General features: G+C 41.4%; 3 protein-coding genes across 12 annotated transcripts in view; 1 reads left to right on the top strand and 2 right to left on the bottom strand.

The window, feature by feature from the left end:
- SLC66A2 (solute carrier family 66 member 2) overlaps positions 1–6,441 on the bottom strand; it is a 68,272-nt gene extending 61,831 nt beyond the window's left edge. For 2 of the 6 annotated variants that reach the window (XM_053396719.1, XM_053396715.1), the window contains exons 1-2: positions 2,711–3,001; positions 205–543 (exon numbers count right to left, since the gene is read on the bottom strand). In XM_053396719.1, the coding sequence (XP_053252694.1) occupies positions 205–434 (230 nt within the window). In that variant the 5' untranslated portion in view covers positions 435–543; positions 2,711–3,001. Of the gene's footprint in view, positions 1–204; positions 544–1,829; positions 1,869–2,710; positions 3,005–6,304 lie in introns of those variants that run through there. The other 4 variants (XM_053396716.1, XM_053396717.1, XM_053396720.1 and 1 more) reach the window with 4 other exon arrangements.
- A 400-nt stretch (positions 6,442–6,841) lies between these two features.
- On the top strand, positions 6,842–11,861 carry HSBP1L1 (heat shock factor binding protein 1 like 1). Of its 3 annotated transcripts, none has more exons than XM_053396733.1 (5): positions 6,842–7,045; positions 9,143–9,250; positions 9,477–9,543; positions 10,122–10,216; positions 11,711–11,861. In XM_053396733.1, exons 2-5 carry the CDS (start codon positions 9,218–9,220, stop codon positions 11,714–11,716), a joined length of 201 nt encoding a protein of 66 aa, XP_053252708.1. In that variant the 5' UTR covers positions 6,842–7,045; positions 9,143–9,217; the 3' UTR covers positions 11,717–11,861. The 3 variants fall into 3 exon arrangements, with proteins under 3 accessions (XP_053252708.1, XP_053252709.1, XP_053252707.1); XM_053396734.1 differs by having other exon boundaries at positions 9,193–9,250; XM_053396732.1 differs by lacking the exon at positions 9,143–9,250 and having other exon boundaries at positions 6,843–7,045.
- Positions 11,862–13,990: 2,129 nt separating this feature from the next.
- TXNL4A (thioredoxin like 4A) lies at positions 13,991–20,500 on the bottom strand. 3 transcript variants are annotated; one of them, XM_053396725.1, is made up of 4 exons: positions 20,383–20,500; positions 19,026–19,198; positions 14,717–14,820; positions 13,991–14,348 (listed from the first exon to the last, which is right to left on the bottom strand). In XM_053396725.1, the coding sequence occupies exons 2-4, from the start codon at positions 19,176–19,178 to the stop codon at positions 14,177–14,179; spliced, it is 429 nt and encodes a 142-aa protein (XP_053252700.1). In that variant the 5' UTR covers positions 19,179–19,198; positions 20,383–20,500; the 3' UTR covers positions 13,991–14,176. The 3 variants fall into 3 exon arrangements, with proteins under 3 accessions (XP_053252700.1, XP_053252701.1, XP_053252702.1); XM_053396726.1 differs by lacking the exon at positions 20,383–20,500 and adding an exon at positions 20,028–20,363; XM_053396727.1 differs by lacking the exon at positions 20,383–20,500 and adding an exon at positions 16,769–16,847 and having other exon boundaries at positions 19,026–19,133.
- Between the last annotated feature and the right edge of the window lie 29 nt (positions 20,501–20,529).

A 20,529-nucleotide genomic window follows, 5' to 3' on the forward strand; every position in this document is an offset into this window, starting at 1 on the left:
GAATTTATGAATGATAATTCACAAAGCTGTTCACAATCAACCACCGAGTAAAGGAATTGTGATCTTCAAGCAGATTTTATGTTCCTTCTGTGAAGATTTTTTTGTGGTGTCCAAAAGGCACTTAATCTCACAGCATCTCTGACATCAACATCCAGAAACTCAAGAATAGAGAAAACATTCAAAGTGGTATAAGAGTCAACTTACCAGAAGAGTATCCTTAAAATGTTTGCAACTAATAACACTAAACACACGTAGGTTGAAAAGCCCTCTGCATTCTGTGTCCTTTTAATATCTCGGTATTGTGGGATGTATGGCACCACACCTCCAAACACCATGGCTGCAGATGCACCCCAGGATATCAGCTGCTGAATAGGAGCCACTAGCCACTCCCAGCCATCCGCCTCCATGATGGGCAAAATGAAGTCCCTTAACATCAGGGCAGCTGCTGCAAAGGGATCCCCCTTTTACTTCTTCCTCAGGCTTTATTGGCTTTTATTCATATCTAAGCAATCTGTCATTCCATGTGTCCTTCTTTATGCAGCCCTAACAAACAAACAAACAAACAAAAATCAAAGATAAAATCTCAAACTTGTACTTGTGTAGAAAATGATCTCCTGTTATAGCAAGTTGGATAAATCACAAAGCACCACAGAAAGTCACCCTTCTTGAATCCAGTCCCAACCAGTGCCTTTTCTACCATGTTCAACAATGGATTGGTTGAGTGCCAAGACTGTGGAAGTCTAGTATCCCTAGAAATGAAATCCTCTCAGAAAGAACATATATAAAGGTGCACACACAGTCACTATAGGCTTTTCAGAAAATAAAGACCGCTCATTCATTATGCTACTGGTTCCAACACATTAGGCTCTCTCAAAATGTAGCAAAGTAATGTAGTTATGGGGTCTTCAGGTTACTCCACAACAATACAGCAGGCAAGATGACTGTGCAAGTTACTTGGCATGCTCCATTATTATTTACAGGAATAACATGTAGCCACTTTCAGGGGCTAGGATAACTGTTTAAGATAACTACAGTGCTACTTTGGGTTAAGAACTGAATTTGTTCTGGAGGTCCGTTCTTAACCTAAAACTTTTCTTAACCTGAGGTACTTTAGCTAATGGGGCCTCCCGCTGCCGCCACTGCGCGATTTCTGTTCTCATCCTGAAGCAAAGTTCTTAACCCGAGGTACTATTTCTGGGTTAGCGGAGTCTGTAACCTGAAGCGTCTGTAACCCGAGGTACCACTGTACTGCAGAAACCATACTCAAAGCAAGAGAGTTCTTCAATTAGTTGCTTCTCTGTGGTTAAGAATGACTGTGTTTACAGCCAGGCCTTCAAGTTCCATCTCTTTTGGTATTACCAAACACACATCTGCACATGTTTTCCCCACCCCAACTGAAGATAACATGACACAACCTATGTGGAAAGCATCTTGTGAATGGCTCAATACATTTTCAGGTTGTGAGCGAATGCCTGTCTGGTCATTTCACTGGATTTTTGCCATAAATTATTGTTATGACCTGCACCATTGAACCATGAGTAAAATCAGCTCAATTGGAACAAATCTCACCAGGAATAGTTATGTGATTCAGACCAACATCTACTTGACAACATAGGGATGAAGGAGCACACAAATGAGGTTTAGAGATGACACCTAATTAAATGAATGTGGGTGGCCTAAGTTTTCATTAACTGTTTGGTAATAAGTTTTTTATAGCACCCTTACAAAATAAACAATTAAGATATTGACAGTCATTGTGAGTTTTAGTTTACTATTTTTTTTTCTGTGCAAACTAATAATCTAGAAAAATGTTTTTAGATTACATATACATATCACTGCTGCTATAATCTTTGCAGAGGCATTTCCTCCTGTGTGTGTGTGAGAAGAGGGTATTTCTGTTAGAAGACAACACTTGCCAGCTGCACTTTTATAATTAGTTGAATTTTTTATTTTAAATCAATTAAAATCTGCTGCCCAATCAACTGGGAGCACTTTCTGAAAAGTCTCATGAAATCAATTATCTAACCAATTAATGAGTGAAATATATCTCTTTGAAATCTGATTACCCCACTAACTGCTTGTATGGTGTAAAGACCATAGAGAAAGGAAAGGGAAGTGACGGCTCTAACAGAAAACCCAAAAAGAGAGAGAGAAGAGAGAATCCCAAGAAGTTATAGTAAAAAGAGAAACCAGATGAAGGAAATGAAAAAGGCATGTCAAGTGCTACCGAGTATACTAAGGTGCACAGGAATGGCTGGGGCAGCTCTTCTACATTCTATTTTTGAGGAAACTTTGCAGACTTCCCATATACGCATCCTACTGAGCCTACATGATCAACTGTGAACCGCTGGGAAATTAAATGACTGAGACTCCCGCACAGCTGAGCCATCTCAGCCTCCAGAGGACAGGCAGGGTTTGGGGGAACTGGCCGCAGCCTTCACAGGAAGAGCCTTAAAACAGTTCGGGAAAGGAAGGGGAACTTTTTGGAGAGAGACATAATTCGCTTATCCCGAAGTGACTGATGCCTGCCTTTTGAATGGCAGCCTCCTGCTCTAGCACAAAGCAACCGTTTCACCCTCGACTTCCCTCATACCCATCCTAGCAACTCTCCCAAACTCTCCCCGCCCCCGCCTCAAAAAGGAGCTCTGCGCGAGCTGCCCAACAGCCAGAAAGTGCTCTGCGACGTGACCTCTTGCAGCCTCCATCTCACCTCGCCTTATCAGGAACAGTTACGCCGCCGAGGGCCCCTTGCACCGAAACCCGCGCATCTCCTCCTCTTCCTGCGGGTGCCTGAGGGAGCAGCGCTGCCGGCGACCGACCTTCCTCCTTCCCCTCGCCCCCTGCCCCTCTTCCGGCCCCCGGCCCGCGATGCCTCCCCAGATGCAGCAGCTCGCGCCTCCGCCGTGCAGCTTCTTTTTTGCCGCTGCTCTTTCTGAGCGGTTGGCAACAATAAGCAGGAGCGCTCGGCAGCGAGGGAATCGGCCCAGCCTATGTGACGTCACGACAGCCAGCGGCGCCTCCGTCAATGGAAGGAACCGCCCCGCGCTCCCGGCCCCGCGACTCCTGGGTCCTAGCGAGAGACGCGTCCGCGACGATTTGGAGAAGCGGGCAAGAGGAAGCGACGTCCCAGTTTATTTGTCTTTTTAAGAATGGGTACTTTTTTTTTTGCCCCAGTCTCTCTGCCATGCGAGTACTGGAGTATGCTTGGTGGGATTGCTTTCCCCAAGATATGGGGAGAGGAAAAAAGTGTTTTTCCGCAGAGCAGCATCAAGGAAGGTGTTTCTAAAAGGCTTTTCAAATGACGTCATCCTCGCCAAAGCAACAGCAGAGAACTTGCTATTTTTAACTATTGGTAAAAAGTAATTGCTGGTCCGTTCCCCCAATCAATTATCAATTTTTTATGCACTGTATGTAAATTCTTGCCTCGAACAGGACTTGTGATGACCTTTGAAGCAGTGAACCGATGGATAATTGACTTCCGTTATTAGTAGTAGTATTTATTCCCTTTTTTATATTCAATGTTGCTTTTAACCAAAGCAGAATTCAGAGTTATAAATGCCAAAATGTCAATAAAACCAGCTCTCTAAAACAGGGCTGGGGATTCGGGAACTAGTGGTCCCCCAGGTGTTGTTCTAAGTCCTTGTAGGAAATGTAAAGCTCTGGAGTGCTACTGATATTCCTCAGAGATTACTTCACAGTTACTGTTTTGTGTGCATGTATACTCTATTCTCACATGGTTGCTGAAATGGTCATATCTAAAAAGGAGGTTCCAGCTCCCAAAGAAAATCCAGGCTACAGTACAATCCCAAGTACATTTATTCAGAAGAAGAACCAAGTTCAACGGGATAACAACCTTTATGTTAATAGTAGTGATATGGCTGTGCAGAGGCACTCCTCCAAAAACCTCTGCTACTGTGGAGGCTCCTGAAGCACTTAGTAAAAGTATGGATGGCTAGGAAGTTACTGGTGGTGGAAGTCCTGCTAATGATAGCCAGTGTAAGACCACAAAACTGGAGTGTTGCAGATAGTGGAGCAGGACCATCCATGGATCAGCTGAATCCTAAACTGCTCCATTTAAAGATTAGAGGCTTGAGACAAGCTCCTCTGCTACATCAGCCTTGAGCCGGTGCAGCAAAACATAAAATAATTGAATTGTAGAGTTGGAACAGACCATGAGGGTCTCTCATGCAACTCAGTAAATATATATAAGAAATAGGTTACTGATATATTGATAGCAAAGTAATACCAGACACCTGAAAATGATCTAGAATGTGCCTTGTATTTTATTTTGAAGTGATCTGTGATATTTCATGCATCTCAGTTATAAGCTAAATTACCGTCAAGGGGTCAGAGAAACCTTTGTTCCATAAATAGCTTTTCTATGTCAGCTTAAGTAACAGCATATACTTCACAGTTGCTAGAGGTCACACATCTCATGTGGCAGTCATCATGCATCTTGTTCTAGCACACACTTGCTCATATCACAGCCTGACTATAATGAATCCCATGCAGTTCTTCTTAATGGCTATGATGGAAGCTAGCTTCAACCAGTCACACAGAACCGTCTACCTCCCTTTATTTTCTTTTATCAAACCGTGCATGAACAAGGAAACAATGTCCTGCTGGAACTGATTATCTGCAGGAGAGGAAGGCAGGAGATGAACCCCCATCGTTCAGCCCGGACACTGAGATCCAGCACCGAGGGCCTTCTGGTGGTTCCCTCATTGTGAGAAGTGAGGTTACAGGGAACCAGGCAGAGGGCCTTCTTGGTAGTGGTGCCCACCCTGTGGAACACTCTCCCATCAGATATCAAGGAAATAAGCAGCTATCCTATTTTTAAAAGACACCTGAAGGCAGCCTTGTTTAGGGAAGTTTTTAATATTTAATGTTGTATTGTTTTTAACACTCGATTGGGAGCCGCCCAGAGTGGCTGAGGAAACTCAGCCAGATGGGCGGGGTATAAATAATAAATTCTTATTATTATTATGAAGAAATTGACCTTTGGCAATGCAGCAGCCTAACAAGCAGGCTTCATCCCTCAATTTCTTTTTTACTAAGATATCCCACCCTCTTCATTATCAAATGGCACACATCCAGCATTTCCCATCAAGCCTAATTTAACCACAAGTATTCCTGCCAGCCTTTCACCTACAATTATTTTTGCAGATTGATACAATCTGTAGAGCTGGAGGAAGCACACGGTGGCCTCTGACACTAGCCAAGGGGCCAAAGGCTTTTGGAAAGCTGCAGTCCCTGCCCCACCACAAAGAAACTGTGGGAAGAGAAATACCATTCCATCTTCAATCACATTCCCATCTCACCTATCCTTCCATTACTATTGGATGCCATCTTCAGTTCTCACATCTCAATTGCCAATCCTCAATTTTTCCCCTTATCTTTTGTCATGTCTAACCAACATGGACAGGGGACTTTATAATTATACTGCCCAGCATACTCCTGACCAAAATAAAACACAAATCATATTAAGAAGAAAATGGCAGTCTTTGGTCTGCGGCTCAGCAATGTATGGGACTCCCTAGCTGAGCTAAGGTGTTCTGTGTGGCACTGGACAAGTAATTTTTCTTCCCCACAGTTGCCATTTATGACATGGAAACATTTACAGTTCATAATGAATCTAGAAATGCAGTTGAGATTAATATGATAAAGTTTAAACAACACATACGCATGTAATCATCAATAATAATCTTTTTAATAATAATCTTTGTTGTCTTTGTAAATACGGATATATTCGGTCAGGTATCCGTTTATCGTTTTTTTGGATGACTCCCAGAAAGCTCAAAGAAAAGCAGTCACAATCTACAGTACTAGTATAACTTGTTCTGCCAGTTTCTCACACATATTTTCTCAGCAAATGCAAGCCATCTGTGTACTTAAGAGTGAGCAGGAACATTTGAGAGTATGTCTCAACCTTAATTATGGTTGCCAGACACTCCTTCTTTAAAGAATTCCTCATTGACAACTCCACGGAGATATGTGGCCTGCGTTTCCTTCCAAATATTATGGTCAGGATCTCAAGAACTGTGAAACCAGTTCTGCCAGTCCAGCAGGGCTTTTGACTTGTTTTCTCTAGCACCATAGTCTCCTTTTCCTGCCAGATGACAGCTAGCTATTGAAACTGAGGGGCGCCATTGAGGCTCCCAGCCTGTGTTTGTGTGTGTATGCAAATGGGTGCCAACTGGGTCTTTGACCAGGGTGAAATAAAGCCTTGTTTCGCCTGGGACATGCGTAGTGCACATCTACAGTGGGACATACATTTAAATAATGATGAAATGACCATACTTACCAGGGTTATGTCTCCTCTCCCTTGTTTTCTTGATGTTATGCACTTTCTTATTAATTAAAAAGTATTTTCTCTTTTTTATAGGAAAGTTCTCTCTTCTTGTTGTTTTTACTATATTTGATGGGGGGAGGGTGTTTATGTTCAGAGCCACATGAGAAAGGGAAGGCTATCTATCTATCTATCTATCTATCTATCTATCTATATATACACATACTATATACAGTGATTTTTTTCTGGGGGGACGCATACCCCCAAACATTGTGTGAATCTAAGTTTGGCCTCATTGAGGGGCAGTATTTCAATATGAGTAGGAAAATGAGAGTACCCCTAAACATTTTTAAAGAGAAAAAAAGCACTGCATGAATACATCCCTCAACTTGTACTATTCATTGAAACATCCAAGCTGTGCCTTGAATGTTGGAAGTTGGCAGTTGGCGGGGGAACTAAGCGCGGCCTTCCCCCAACGGCTGCCGCCTGGCGACAAGGCACGCGGGTGGGTCGCTACGGGGGCGGAGGCGGGCAGGCTCAACGGCCACCACTACCCAGTCGCCGCGCAGGCGCGGAGCTGAAGGCGCGCGCCGCCGGCTCCCGCTTCTCCCACTGGCCTGCCAAACAGCGGCCGTTTGAGGAGGTGAAGAGCGGGAAGGCGAGGGACGAGGCGGCGGCGGCGCCACCACAGCAAGGGAGGAGGAGGACAGGATGGCGGGCAACGACCCTCAGAGCGCCAGGGAGCTCTCTCAGTTCGTGAGTGCTGGAAGCTGCCTCGCACTTGGCGGCGCCTCTCGGGGCTGCGTGGGTTTTAGCCCAAAGGCTGCGCCTCCCTCACGAAATGTGTCGCTGCGTGGAGTGAGGGGACGGGTCTCGTCGCTGCTTTGGCAATAAATAGGGCGTGGGAAATGGGGTACTACTTCTAGCGGGTCAGGGAGAAATCCAGCCGTCGAAGATTTCGCCAACTTGGAGCCGCAGGGAAGGCGGTCCATTAAGGGGGGGGGGGAGTTCTTGCCTCTCAGAAAAAGGTAGCTGAAGGCAGAGAGGGCAGAAATACGGAAAGGCTTTTAAAAGGGACAACGACGACACGGTTATTCCTCTTAACTGAAGGTTTCACGTCCTATGTTGCCACTTTGGTAGTTAATACCACTTTCAACTTTGCCTTTCCTCCAGGAAATGAGGCTATATACTTTTAATTCGCATCACAGTCCTAACCAGGAGATAATAAATATGAAGTATGCAGATAAGTGCAGGAGTCTTAAAACGATACTTTCATTTTAGTAATTAATCCTTGCCCCCGTTTCATTTTCGTACTTCACAGGCGTGTCATATAGGTTGTGCCACACAAAGAAATCTTAGCCAATTAATAATGAGCTTTAGTCAAATCGGTTCCCGTCTGTCTGCCCAAGTCAGCATACAAGACAAAGCGGTTTTAAAGGGAGAAACAGTTTGTTCTCATCTTAGACTTAGATGATGTACACATGAGCTGCAGAGGGAATGAGGACTTGTATTGCATTTCAAAATTATTAACAGTGCAATAATCTTATCATTGCAGCTTTTTAGTTGATGAGACTGCTATATTGCATTAACTAATTAATCAACAAAAGGTTGCTGTACTAATAGCCACCAACCAATTGTTTCACTGTTCATACACAGAAATTCATATTTGTTATAGGTAACAAAAGCCGCAAGGGGAAGTATTCCTACTTGAATTCTATATATCTTAATCACAACTGGTAGAGTAAATGTAACTTTTAAAGTATATACAATACAATCATCTTCTCTCAGCTGGATATGGGCATGTTTTCTATTTTTAGGATGCTGACAGGTACAGAGATACTAACTTTACAATACACGGTTGTTGCACACTCTGCTTACAAGATTCTCATTTCCCAATAGCATGTTACATAATGGATTCATCCTTGAGCTTCATTGTTCTTTTTTAATTACACATTGATAATTACAGCTTCCATGTCAAATATAAATTCTTGGTGTGCCAAGCACTTATGCAATCATTTCTGCCCCCACCCCTGAGCATATTAGTAACATTCACACATAAACAGAAATGTTACACAGAAAAAATATGTTGTTGAAACAGATTGGCAGAGCAATCTCATTGTGATGGGTGGGCAGATTTAATGGTGGAAGAAGCACTGTGTCTGAGTCCCACTGGGCTTGTCATTCAGTTTTCTTTCCCAACAATTCCAGTGTTCTTGTTTTTTGTTTCATTTGGTTTTCAGTTTTGCTCCTATTGAATCCCATGGGACAAATTCCCTACACCAACTCCAGGGCTGGTGTAGTTTTCTTCTAATTTGGATGGTCTATCCAGGAAATGGAAACTTTGGATCCAATGCCTCATTCAATCTGCCCTCCCCCAGAGAATGAACCATCTTGCATCAGAGCACTGCTGTTGCAGAGCTGAAACCTCTGTGGCCACAACAAAGAGGTCTCCAAGAATGAACTTCTCTCTCCACATTCATAGTGAGGCATCTACAATATCCCTTAAGAAAGCTTCTCAGTGACCATAGGACTGTGCTCTTCCATTCATAATCTTACTTTTCCTCTGGGTCCCTCTATCCTTACTTTATCTAGACATCTACCGTACTGTTGTTTTAAACCACAATTTTCCTTGCTCCCTGAGCCATGGGCATAGCCAGGGTTAATTTAGGGGGGCAGACATTGTTTTGGGGGGCAGAACCGAGTTATCTGCGATGCAATTGGTCAGTTAAGTATTTTTATTTATTTACTTGATTTAGGGGGGCAGCTGCTCCCCCTGGCTACACCCATGGGTCCCTCCATTCCTACTTTACTAGATATCTGCACTTGTTTAAAACACCCACTTTTTTCTTTCAGGATTCTTTCCTTCTCACTGTACTCAATCTTTTCCCTCTTCCATTCCTCATCTGACTCATGTGAGAGAGATAAAGGATGTGGAGCCCTAAAATATTCCATTGTATGAAGGTACTTTACGCAAACCTCTGCCAATGTTCAAAATTGCTGTTCTCCTTTGTTTCTTCCACGCATTTTACAATACCTTCCTTTAGTCAGCCTTAATATGTAGCTAGCATTTCCTATCCCAGTGTACAAATCCAAGCCGGCTATTTTTATGCCATTTTATTACAGCAAATTGATGGACTCATTTTCCAACAGCATAAACACATTTTGCTAACTGTATCTTTTTTTCCAGGCAGAAAATCTACTACAACAGTTACAGGAAAACTTTCAAGCACTGACGGACAAATTACTTCTAAGAAATATCCTTTTCAGTTTATTTTCTAAAACTAATCACAAATTCTGCCGATTGATCACACTTTTGAAGCCATTTATGTAACCTGCTTGATTTATAATTACCATTTTTTCCCCCAAAATACTGCTTATGATTCTAAAAGTTGGATAAAAATACATTCAAATATATTGTAATAAGAATTGCTAAAAAGAAATTGTACAAATTGCCTGGAACAGTAATCAGTGATGGGAATCCAATAAATCTTATGCAAATACATAAGGGAGCCCAGTAGCTCTCATTTATTACTTCAGTCCACCAAGGGCCATTAAAGGGCCATAGAGAAGCTATACCCGTCATTTATACTGACCAATGCCTTTAAAAAAAAATCTTATGCCTACACAGAAGTAAGTTCCATTGAATTCACCGAGCATGCATATAGGATTGCAGCCTGTTTTCTCAGTCAAAACCACTCTTGACTGGCATGTCCTTCAGTTTCATGTCACTTTGAGCATTAGACTATACCTGGTGAAAGGGCAATCTGTCTTTCCACTGCTTGATTACTAAAGACAAAGAAAACAACCACAATGCTCTTTAACCTTTTATTACCAGATGAAATGGGCGAGCGCATAGATGATTTAGAGAAGCATGTTACTGGACTAATGGCACAAGCTGGGATAGAAAACACCAGTGAAGAACTAACGGTAAGATTCTGGTTATGTTAAATAATGTGGTATTGATAGTCATCTGTCTGTGAGTATAATATTTTTGAAACACCAGTTCAGACGAAAACACTCTCAGTGTTCTTTTTGTTTGGGCTGCAGTAATACATTACATTGATTGATTGATTGATTGATTGATTGATTGATTGATTGACTGATTGGTTGAAGATTAATAGCCACCCTTCAATGATACAGATTTATTGATAAAATCCTTTTCAAAACAAAACCTTTTTCTTTCTTAAAAAGACCAGCAAATAGCTCAACAGAGAAGGCTAAATCAATGATTCATTAAAAAAATTTAAAGTTATGAATACATTTTTTACAAACAAAATTTAAAGTACATGAGCAAACTAGTACATTTTATTTAGCTCGTACATGTCAAAAATCCTGAGTGTAGGACTGCGCTTCACAGAGAAGACTCTTCCATGTCATTACCAAATTAGCATCTCCTAACAATGGAAAGTGAGGGAAATCCCCCTCTGCTAATATTAAAGCATGGACAGGCTAATAGAGGTAGAAGTTAACCCAAGCCAATGAGAGAAGCAGTTATTTTAAGAGTGTATTCAACAACTGAGTACTCAAAAGTGCTTGGGTGTGGAAAAGAAGGTATGAATGCATAGTAGTTTAATTACAATGCAAATGTAGGTGAGTTTCTGCAAGACAGATAACACTCAACTGAGTTTAGGAAGACATACAGTTACAGATAGTTCAGAGAAACTAAAATGAAGTAGATGCAGCATGTTGCAGAAGAATGGCATAGCAGATGCCTGTTTGTTGTTGTTTAGTCATTTAGTCGTGTCCGACTCTTCGTGACCCCATGGACCAGAGCACGCCAGGCACTTCTGTCTTCCACTGCCTCCCGCAGTTTGGTCAAACTCATGCTGGTAGCTTCGAAGACACTATCCAACCATCTCGTCCTCTGTCGTCCCCTTCTCCTTGTGCCCTCCATCTTTCCCAACATCAGGGTCTTTTCCAGGGAGTCTTCTCTTCTCATGAGGTGGCCAAAGTATTGGAGCCTCAGCTTCATGATCTGTCCTTCCAGTGAGCACTCAGGGCTGATTTCCTTAAGAATGGATAGGTTTGATCTTCTTGCAGTCCATGGGACTCTCAAGAGCCTCCTCCAGCACCATAATTCAAAAGCATCAATTCTTCGGTGATCAGCCTTTATGGTCCAGCTCTCACTTCCATACATTACTACTGGGAAAACCATAGCTTTTACTATACGGACCTGATGCCTGTTTAGCATAGCTAAATATTCTGTCATAAGAATATTCTGACATTATATTGTTCTAGTACAAAAAAATTCACCAGAAAAATGTGTCTACTCATTCAATGGCATTCTTTTCATTATAAATTAGAAGAATATGTAAATGTGTAATGTGATAATGAAAGTCTATTTAGAGGCCAAATTCAGGCCTGATGGTTTCATTTTCCTAATTTTAACTCAAGCCTTGTGCTAATATTAATTTTGTGCAGCACTGAAGAGGGAGACATGAAAACGACAAAAAACCTACGCTTGGAACTGAATAACTGTATGGCTATAGCGGAAGAAAAATCAAGCAGAACATGTCAAGTCACTTGCATTCATTATTTCTCTAATGAAGGTATCATTTGCTTTTAAACACTTTTGCATGAGTCAAAGTCATTATTCATCCTTGAGATCGGTGGACTACTTAAGTTTACCTGTGTGTCTAACATTGGAATCACCCCAACGAACACTGAAACCTAGTTTACTGTAACAGTGAAGACCATGGTGATTCATATTTTTATCAGCATAATATAAACAAACACAGATTATGTTCATGTAAGTTTCCATTGTATTTTTGCCCACGGGTTCTTATCTTTCCCTAGGGTTGTCCGCTGTGCCAGTTTTGTTGCTCAACAACTTTGGGCAAAACTAAATAAAGCTCAACAACCCTACTTTTCCTCTTGGTAGATCATACAGGGATAAATGCACCAGATGAGAAGAGACCATACTAAGACTAACACAACTGGGAAAAAGTTCAGAAGTTTGCATTCTCCTATGTTCCCTCCCCCCACCTCATTGGCTGACTAGTACCAGTATGAGCTGCATGTTTTGAACTCTGACCACTGCATGCCACTGGAGCACAGACCAGCCAGAACTAAATTGATTTTAATTCTCAGGATAAATTCAAGATATTAGGTGTCTTAATTATGTAAGAACCGTAACCCAGAAGCACACAAGCCTATGTCAACTTGTAACACCATTAATTATGTGAATTACACAAATAAACCTAGGAACCAGTGGCAGGTTTATATATACGCACAGAATTAGGGCCCCCTGAGGCTGAGCAGCCCCAAAATTATTAATATAAATTTTTAACTGAGAGGATACTTTTGAAACAAATAAGGAATTGCCACTGCTGAATTATAGTGTTTTAGTTTTGTTTCTACAAAATATTTGTGTGTAGAGGCCAAACAAAATATTTCTTTTTGAAGGAAATTCCTATATATCTCCTTTCAGTAAAAACTGTAGTAAGTAAAGGTAATGGACTCCTGGACAGTTAAGTCCAGTCAAACTTGACTATGGGGTGTGGCGCTCATCTCGCTTCAGGCCGAGGGAGCCGGTGTTTGTCCAGATAGCTTTCTGGGTCATGTGGCCAGTATGACTAAACCACCTCTGGTGCAACGGAACACTGTGTCGGAAGCCAGAGTGCATGAAAATGTTGTTTAGTTTCCCGTCACAGCGCTACCTATTTATTTCCACTGGTATGCTTTCGAGCTGCTAGTTTGGCAAAGCTGGGACAGAGCAACGGGAGCTCACCCCATCGCACAGATTCGAACTTCTGACTTCATAATAATCAAGCCGAAGAGGCTCAGTGGTTTAGACCACAGCACCACCCGCGTCCCTTTACCTTTTTAAAAACATAGCATAATTATGCTAAGAGGGGAGGAAATAAAAGGAGGGAGGAAAGTTGCCTTTTTTCTTCAAAGACATCCTGGGACATGTATTTCTTTTTGGCCAGCAATGGATACTGTCTGCCTTCCAAATTTCTTGAAAAATCTATACTGGAACTGCTTTAGGCTCTGAAAGTGGAACACATAAAACACTGACTGAATTCCCTTATTACAATGATTACTTAATATTACAGTGATTTGTATCAGTTGGTGCTATGCATGTTTTCTGGTATCCATGACACTTTAGATTCCCAGATTCTAAAGGTGAGCTTTAAACAATTGCTTGAATCCAAAATTCCTGCTCTGTAAGACACTTTCTACTTGCTCACACGAGAGGGATAATTCATTCCTATCCCTCCTATCTACAGACCTCCACACCCCCCGTCCACCAACCCTAGCCATCTGGTGATAGGAGAACAGTATTTGGATCCAAGCCAATCACAAAAAATGTGCCTTGTGGGACTTATACAGTGGTACCTTGGTTTTCAAACTTAATTTGTTCTGAGAGTCTGTTTGACTCCCAAAATGGTTCAGAAACCAAGGTGCGGCTTCCAATTAGCTGCAGAAGCTTCCTGCACTCAATCGGAAGCCGCGTTGGATGTTAGGCTTCCAAAAAACGTCCACAAACCGGAACACTTACTTCTAGGTTTGCGGCGTTCGGGAGCCAAGCCCTTCAAGTACCAAGGTACCACTGTACTGTATTTTTATATTCTGATGAAATATGGTTTGTGTTGTCTAGAGGCATTTGTTATGTTTCAACTGGACATAGCTCAATCCATTCCTATAGAAAATAATAGTTTTATAAAAATATTCTGAAAAATGTAAGATTCAAAACACTTTATGTGTAAAAGACATACTTTATTTCTAAAATCAAGTAAGATTTTTTTTTGCATAAAAAATAAGATAACATATTTACATAAATTCAAAAATATATTCACAATGGAGACGAAAGCAAGAAAGAACACTTTACAAAGTTTGAGTTTACGAAGCTCCAGAAGTAGACGTAGTAAAATGATAAAATAATCAATATCTGTATTTGGTTGAGTAGTCCTTGGGTGATACAACAAGACCTCTACCTTTACGTGCTCCTCTATAAACTGTTTCTATGATGTCAATCATCTCTTGTTTGTCCTCCATTGCCCAGTTAATTTTGTTGTTGTTACCAGTGCCTAAATCAATCATTATGTGCTTGTTTCTTTAAGAAAGGAAAGAAAAATGGGGAAGGATATTATTAATATATTATAGTTACATAGTATTTCATGTAGCCCCCATGTTCTGGAATATATACGCCTCCCTATCTCCATCTACATTTGGGCAGGATGGAGTGATTTACTTTAATGTATATTTCCTTTATACTAAAACTAGATTAGATTAATGGGGTTGTATCCAGTGCTGTACCAGTGGTATTCAACAGAAATTTGTAGTATTACAGACATCAATAAAGTTACTCTATTCTGCAGCTTATTTAGTTGCACTACATGACGCAAATAAACAGATTTGGTCAAAAATTAGAGAAAGCCTGGAAAACACTTATCACCTGAAAATATACAAGTTATAGTATACCTGAAGAAAAACATGACTGTACAGGGATCGTACAGTTCATACATCTTGTTGAAGTCTGGTACTTCGGTGATATCCACAAGATAAATAACAGCAAAATTTTTCACCTATGGGAGAGGAATGTGTGTTTAGAACATACTATGTTCTAAAACATTAACTGTAAGCAAAATAGCTTCACAGTACAGTGGTACCTCGGGTTACAGACACTTCAGGTTACGCAATTTCGGGTTGTGCACCGGGCCAGACCCGGAAGTACTGGAACGGGTTACTTCTGGGTTTTGGCACTCGTGAATGCAAAGCACTAAATCACGCTTTGTGCATGTGCATAAGCACCAAATTGCAACCCACGTGTGCAAAGACGTGGCGCTGCGGGTTGCGAACGCTGCGGGTTGCGAACGTGCCTCCCGCATGGATCATACTCGCAACCCGAGGTTCCACTGTATTGATGTTTACAGAGAAACATGCTCACTGGGATTTGCTTCCCAAAGGATACAAGTGTTTCCCATTTTGTTTCAAAACGAAAGACACACATAACAAGAACTGAAACACAGAATACGGTTTTATATTTATGTTCAGGTCCAATCCATTTGCACTATACCCAGTAGCAGCCAGAATTCAACGATTGTTCTTCTGCAAGCTTTAGGAAATCTCAAGCTATTACAGTTGTTCAGTATTAATTTGCACATAATCTTCATTAGTTTACAGCTCCCACCTAATGCAATAGGTCATACTGATACTGTGGCAGTGATGATTGAAACAGCTTAATTTTAAAAAACACACTGTTCTGCAATTGCCAATGAGTTTAACACTTCAGACATATTTTACTAGCATATAAAAGATTTGGGAAGGAGGAAAAACAAGAAGGTCAGGGTCGCCAGTGTGGTGCCTGTGGGCCACAGTGTACCCACTAGTATCTCCTATAAGACCCACAAAAAGTCTCAGTAAATATCCCCTCAAAAATTCACAATACAAAAAACTTTGCTGTTTCTGCTCAGTTCCTGTTTACCTCTCCTATATTAGACACACACCTGTAAACACATCCATATTTCATTGGATGCCAGGTCTGGATACCAAAAGGTTCAAAAAGGGGTGAGGGGCTGCCAGCTCTGCAGGAAAGGAGTGCCATAACTGGGCTCCTGAGCCTCACGGGGGGCCACAGAAAGAATGTTGTTGGTAAAGGGAGCCGTGGACCCAAAAAGGTTGAAAACCTTTGCAACACACTAATATACACATAAACCTGTAAGAACCTATGCATAAGTATCTATTTTTAATACAGTGGAATATATGTTTCTTAAGGCACTTATAACCCTCCTACAAGACTTATTGAGAATTCTGAAAATTTAAAAATATCTGACCCTTGTGTTAGTATTAAAACCCTAAAACATGATGACAAACTTTCAATGTTCAAAGACCAGGAAATAAAATGTCTCATTATGCCAAGGAGTTCATTTTTTATTTTGAATGCTAGAGACAGAGAGACCCCATTCCGCTTACAAAACAGTAATTTCCAAAATGGTTTTACAATCAACCCATCTCCCGGGGACTATGGGAATTGTAGCTTTGTGAGGGAATAGGGGTCTAGCAGCTCTCAGCTCCTTTGACAAACTAGTTCTAAGGGTCCTTTGGGGGAATCTATGACTGTTTAAAATAGTATGACACCGCTTTAAATGTTTAGTGATGATGGGGTCAGATATGCAACTCATAAGAACAGAAGCAGACAAATATTCTTAAAAGCCTTTTTCTTTAGCGGCACATATTGGCAAAGTTTTTGTTTTGCTGGACCTGACAGGAAGTCACTGTTGTTAACTTTTACACCCCAGAACTGCATGGTTATATTGGAAATTATGCATAGTGTACCAGAGAAGGAGCATAAACAGTGGAAGAACAAGCTGCACTTACTGGAAATTCTATCCAAGAAAGTGACCAGCATGGAATCTGGAAACTTCAGTGCTCGCTGTCAACTAAATTTTCTCCCAGTCCAGAATATAACTGTAGCATAACAATAGGTTTGCATGATGGTTCTAGTGTAAATATGCAGTACAACTGATTACTCACTCTTTGTACAGCAGTGATATCCGAACAGGACTTGTAAGCAAGAAGATGAGGAAGGATCACCCTCTTTAATCTGCTATTTCTGCAGAGGGAGATGTTCAAATACAAAGTTACATTGTTCTTTTCCCCCCACGTAAAATTTAAGTGCCAATATGCTTGCCAAGTTACTAGTTTTTCAACTACAGTGGACGCTCGGGTTGCAAACGTGATCCGTGCGGGATGCACATTTGCAACGTGCAGCAGCGTGTCTGCGCACGCGTGGGTTCCGATTCAGCACTTCTGTGCATGCACAAAGCGTGATTTAGCACTTCTGTGCATGCGCGACTGCCGAAACCCGGAAGTAACCCGTTCCAGTACTTCCGGGTTTCAGCGGTCCACAAACTGAAAAAATGCAACCTGAAGTGTCTGTAACCCGAGGTAGGACTATATTACTATCTATAAAAAGTATTCCAAAGAATATTATGTCCTTTTGCTTGACATTTCCTTGACAATGTTTCTCCCACCTATTAATATTTCTAGCTATATTTTCCTTTAGAATGTCAAAATACTAAATAGTTATGTCTCAATTTTGGTACATGAACTTACTATATTTGCCCTGAAGTTTAAAGTCAATTTGTCTTTTATTGCTCAGAAGCAGTAATACAAGCAATTGGATTGCCTTTAGGGTTGTTTTCATAACAGTTTGAATTCTATGCTGTTATTAATAGCATATGTATGAATTTTATTATTTTCGTTTTCACAAAAACTTCTGCAATGCAATTTTATATAAGGTTAGATCCAAAGGTGCCCTTCATGTGACAGAAAGAGTCCTATTTTATTTCAGCCCCCAAAACTTCTGCAACTACCTTTAGCATATTTGCTGCTTTAAAATATATGCCAAACCTCCCTCATCTACCACCTATCCAAGTACCGGTAAATTCTTTACAATGGTATAGAACACTGTTTTTCAAACTATGTTCCAATAATGCAGAGGTTCCTGGAAGCTTATCGGGGGCTTGAAGGCATTCTTAATATCAGCACCCAAACTGTGGAATGCCCTTCTTTCCCAGATCCAACTGGTGCTGAAACTGATAGATTTTCAGCATCAGTTAAAAACATACCTATTCACCCAGGTTTTTTTTGCTAAACTGGTATACAGTTGTGTAGCCTGCTCTCAGTGACTTATCAATCTGTTGCAAGTGATTAAGAATTTTTAGCATTTTGTTTTATGAAAATGATTTCATTGTGAATGGTGTATTTTGTATATTGTAAACCATTCTGGGATCATTTTTAATGATAAACAGGTTAGATGAATATTAAGATCAGCATTAGGTCTACCCTAAACTATGGCTTGCAAATCCCTCTCAATCTTCCTCTCTGATACAAAGCTGTGGGAAAATTAGGGTTCCATTCTAGGATATAATTTCAATTAACATGATGCAATAATCAGATCTGAAAGGCTTATCCAGACCTTTACATGAGGTAGTTAAACCAAACCCCTAGAACTTTCTTCAATAATGCAGGAGTCCTGCAGCAGATAAGTAAAGAGCAAGCTTCCTCACCTCAGCCTTCCAAATGTTTTAGGCCTACAACTCCCATGATCCCTAGCTAGCAGGACCAGGGGTCAGGGATGATGGGAATTGCAGTCTCAAACATCTGAAGGGCTGAGGTTGAGGAAGCCTGGTAAAGTTTTTCAGTAGAAAAGCTGATTTGGAAACAATTACTCTACAGTAAGAAACAGTTAACAAACAAAATTAAAGGACCACAACTGCATAAAACAATCAAACAAATGGCAATATAACATTGAAGAAATACAAGAACTTTGCCTTGTTCTGCCTCCTTTTGTGATTCCAATTCAATTTCATTCATTGCAACCACAAAGATTACAAGTTTAGGAAAGCCAGTAACTTTTGTATTCTGGCAAGAACCAATATAATTCATTATTATAGCATAATATGAACTTTCCTTTGCTCCCCTCCCTTGTACCGCTCCCACAAAATTGTGCTCCAGGGGGTTGGAAGACCCTCAGGCAGGTTTCAGGAGTGCTACAGAGGGCAGAGAGGAAGTCTCGTGATACAAGAGGAAGCCTACTCACATGACTCTGGATGTGTGCGACCTTTACTGAAAAAAATATTTTACATAAAAACCATGCATTTCAGTTGTTCCTTCTCAGATAAAAATGTAAACGAAATAATTGGCATGTTTTCTCATAAATGTTTTTGGTTTAATATATAAATATGGATTAAATGGATATAATACAATATCAATAAAAATGAAATACCTTCTCAGCAATACTATATAAAACTTCGTCCATTTTCATACATGTTGGATCCCAGTCATGCCCAAAACGAATGACCACCACACGGTCTTCTTCTGAAAGAATGGCCTGGTCTACTTGCCAGCCATTGTGTAAATGTGGAAGCATATACGACATTTTCAAAATATGTGTAAGACCTGTAGGGGAAAACAGAACAAGACAATAATTTACAGTTCAGGTTCACTGTGCCCAATGTTACAAAAAAAGTTTGATTCAAGACAGCAATTTGTTAAATTTTGACTGGTAAACTCACAAAGTGAATTCTTGTGTAAGGCAAGCAAATTGTTATATAATTAGTTTACCCTGTTATTCCAGCCAAGGTTAAGCTACCACAGCAGACTGCATAGTCAATGGTGTAACATAATTGGGGATGTGTTGATGGGGGAGGTCAATTCTTCTGGTCCATGACAGTTGGTAATAAGTTCAGATTGTTCTCTCCAAAAGGAAGGAAGAGAAGAACTTACAGGTGACTTTGGGGTCTGGCTGGGATCAGCCAAAAGAAAACAAGGGCATGATTAAAGGTTAATGTGAAGTTCTAAATCAGGTATGTCCAACTGGTCGAATGCAATCTACTGGTTGATCATGGGGTGTTCCTGGTCAATTCTGATCCTGGTCGATCTTTGGACCCCTAGCGATCTCTATTTTTTTTAAAAAAAGGGTAGATCACTGCCAGTTGTTGTTTTTTAATACTGTGAGTAGATCACAGTCTCTTGGGAGTTGGACGTGCCTGCTCTAAATGACCTGGAACCAAAAAGATAGACAGGACCATATGATACACCCCAAATATCAATATCATTTTTAAGAGGCCCTTAAATTGAAGGAGAAACCTTCAGTTACCCTGGTATAAGGGCATTTTCGTGTTTTGTGCCCTGGATCTGTAACACCTTCCCCTGACTTCGAGCCTGATCTCCTTCTAGGTGAAGTGCCTATCATATGCCCAGGCCTTTTGAAACCATTTTATCTTACATCCTCCTAGTCAAGTCCTCTTCCCTCATGTTCCAGCTGCTCTCCTGTCTGTTCAGGTTTTTATATATATACAATAATTGTTCTGACCCTTCCGAGAGCCGTTCTGCACGTTTTCGAGCCGCAGAGCAACACATAAACGCGGCCAAATAGGGTAGCGTCGTCTTGACCAGGGCTATGCCACGGGCTGTGAGATAAGAGTGGGGTAAGGAAAGCCGAGGCCGGTTTAAGGTTCCGTGGGATTCTGCAAACCCCAAGGGATGGGGAGCTTGCGGCCCTCCTAACGCTGCTGAACTCCTCCGTCTCCCGACCGTTCACCCGCCCGCGGACTCCAGCCCGCCAGATAACAGCCACTCACCGAACGCAAAGGAATAACGACTGCAACGGCTCCCCACAGGCGCCTCGAAGGACACGTGCGCGCTCGCGACGACCGGCGGCCGCCGATCTCAGAGGCCGGGCGGGGTGGGGGGTGGGGGCGGGTAAGTGCCGCCTAATGCAGCGCTAC

Source organism: Podarcis raffonei, chromosome 7, assembly GCF_027172205.1.
Source record: "Podarcis raffonei isolate rPodRaf1 chromosome 7, rPodRaf1.pri, whole genome shotgun sequence".
Classification (NCBI taxonomy): Eukaryota; Metazoa; Chordata; class Lepidosauria; order Squamata; family Lacertidae; genus Podarcis; species Podarcis raffonei.

Excerpts from the sequence above, each read along its gene's own strand:
- HSBP1L1 (XM_053396732.1), top strand. The coding sequence starts at position 7,001 with ATGGCGGGCAACGACCCTCAGAGCGCCAGGGAGCTCTCTCAGTTC. Across the intron at positions 7,046-9,476 it reads CCAGGGAGCTCTCTCAGTTC|GCAGAAAATCTACTACAACA; the intron begins GTGAGTGCTGGA and ends CTTTTTTTCCAG. Across the intron at positions 9,544-10,121 it reads GGACAAATTACTTCTAAGAA|CAGATGAAATGGGCGAGCGC; the intron begins ATATCCTTTTCA and ends ACCTTTTATTAC.
- TXNL4A (XM_053396725.1), bottom strand. The coding sequence starts at position 19,178 with ATGTCGTATATGCTTCCACATTTACACAATGGCTGGCAAGTAGACCAG. Across the intron at positions 14,821-19,025 it reads TATATAGTATTGCTGAGAAG|GTGAAAAATTTTGCTGTTAT; the intron begins GTATTTCATTTT and ends CCTCTCCCATAG. Across the intron at positions 14,349-14,716 it reads ACAGTCATGTTTTTCTTCAG|AAACAAGCACATAATGATTG; the intron begins GTATACTATAAC and ends CCTTTCTTAAAG.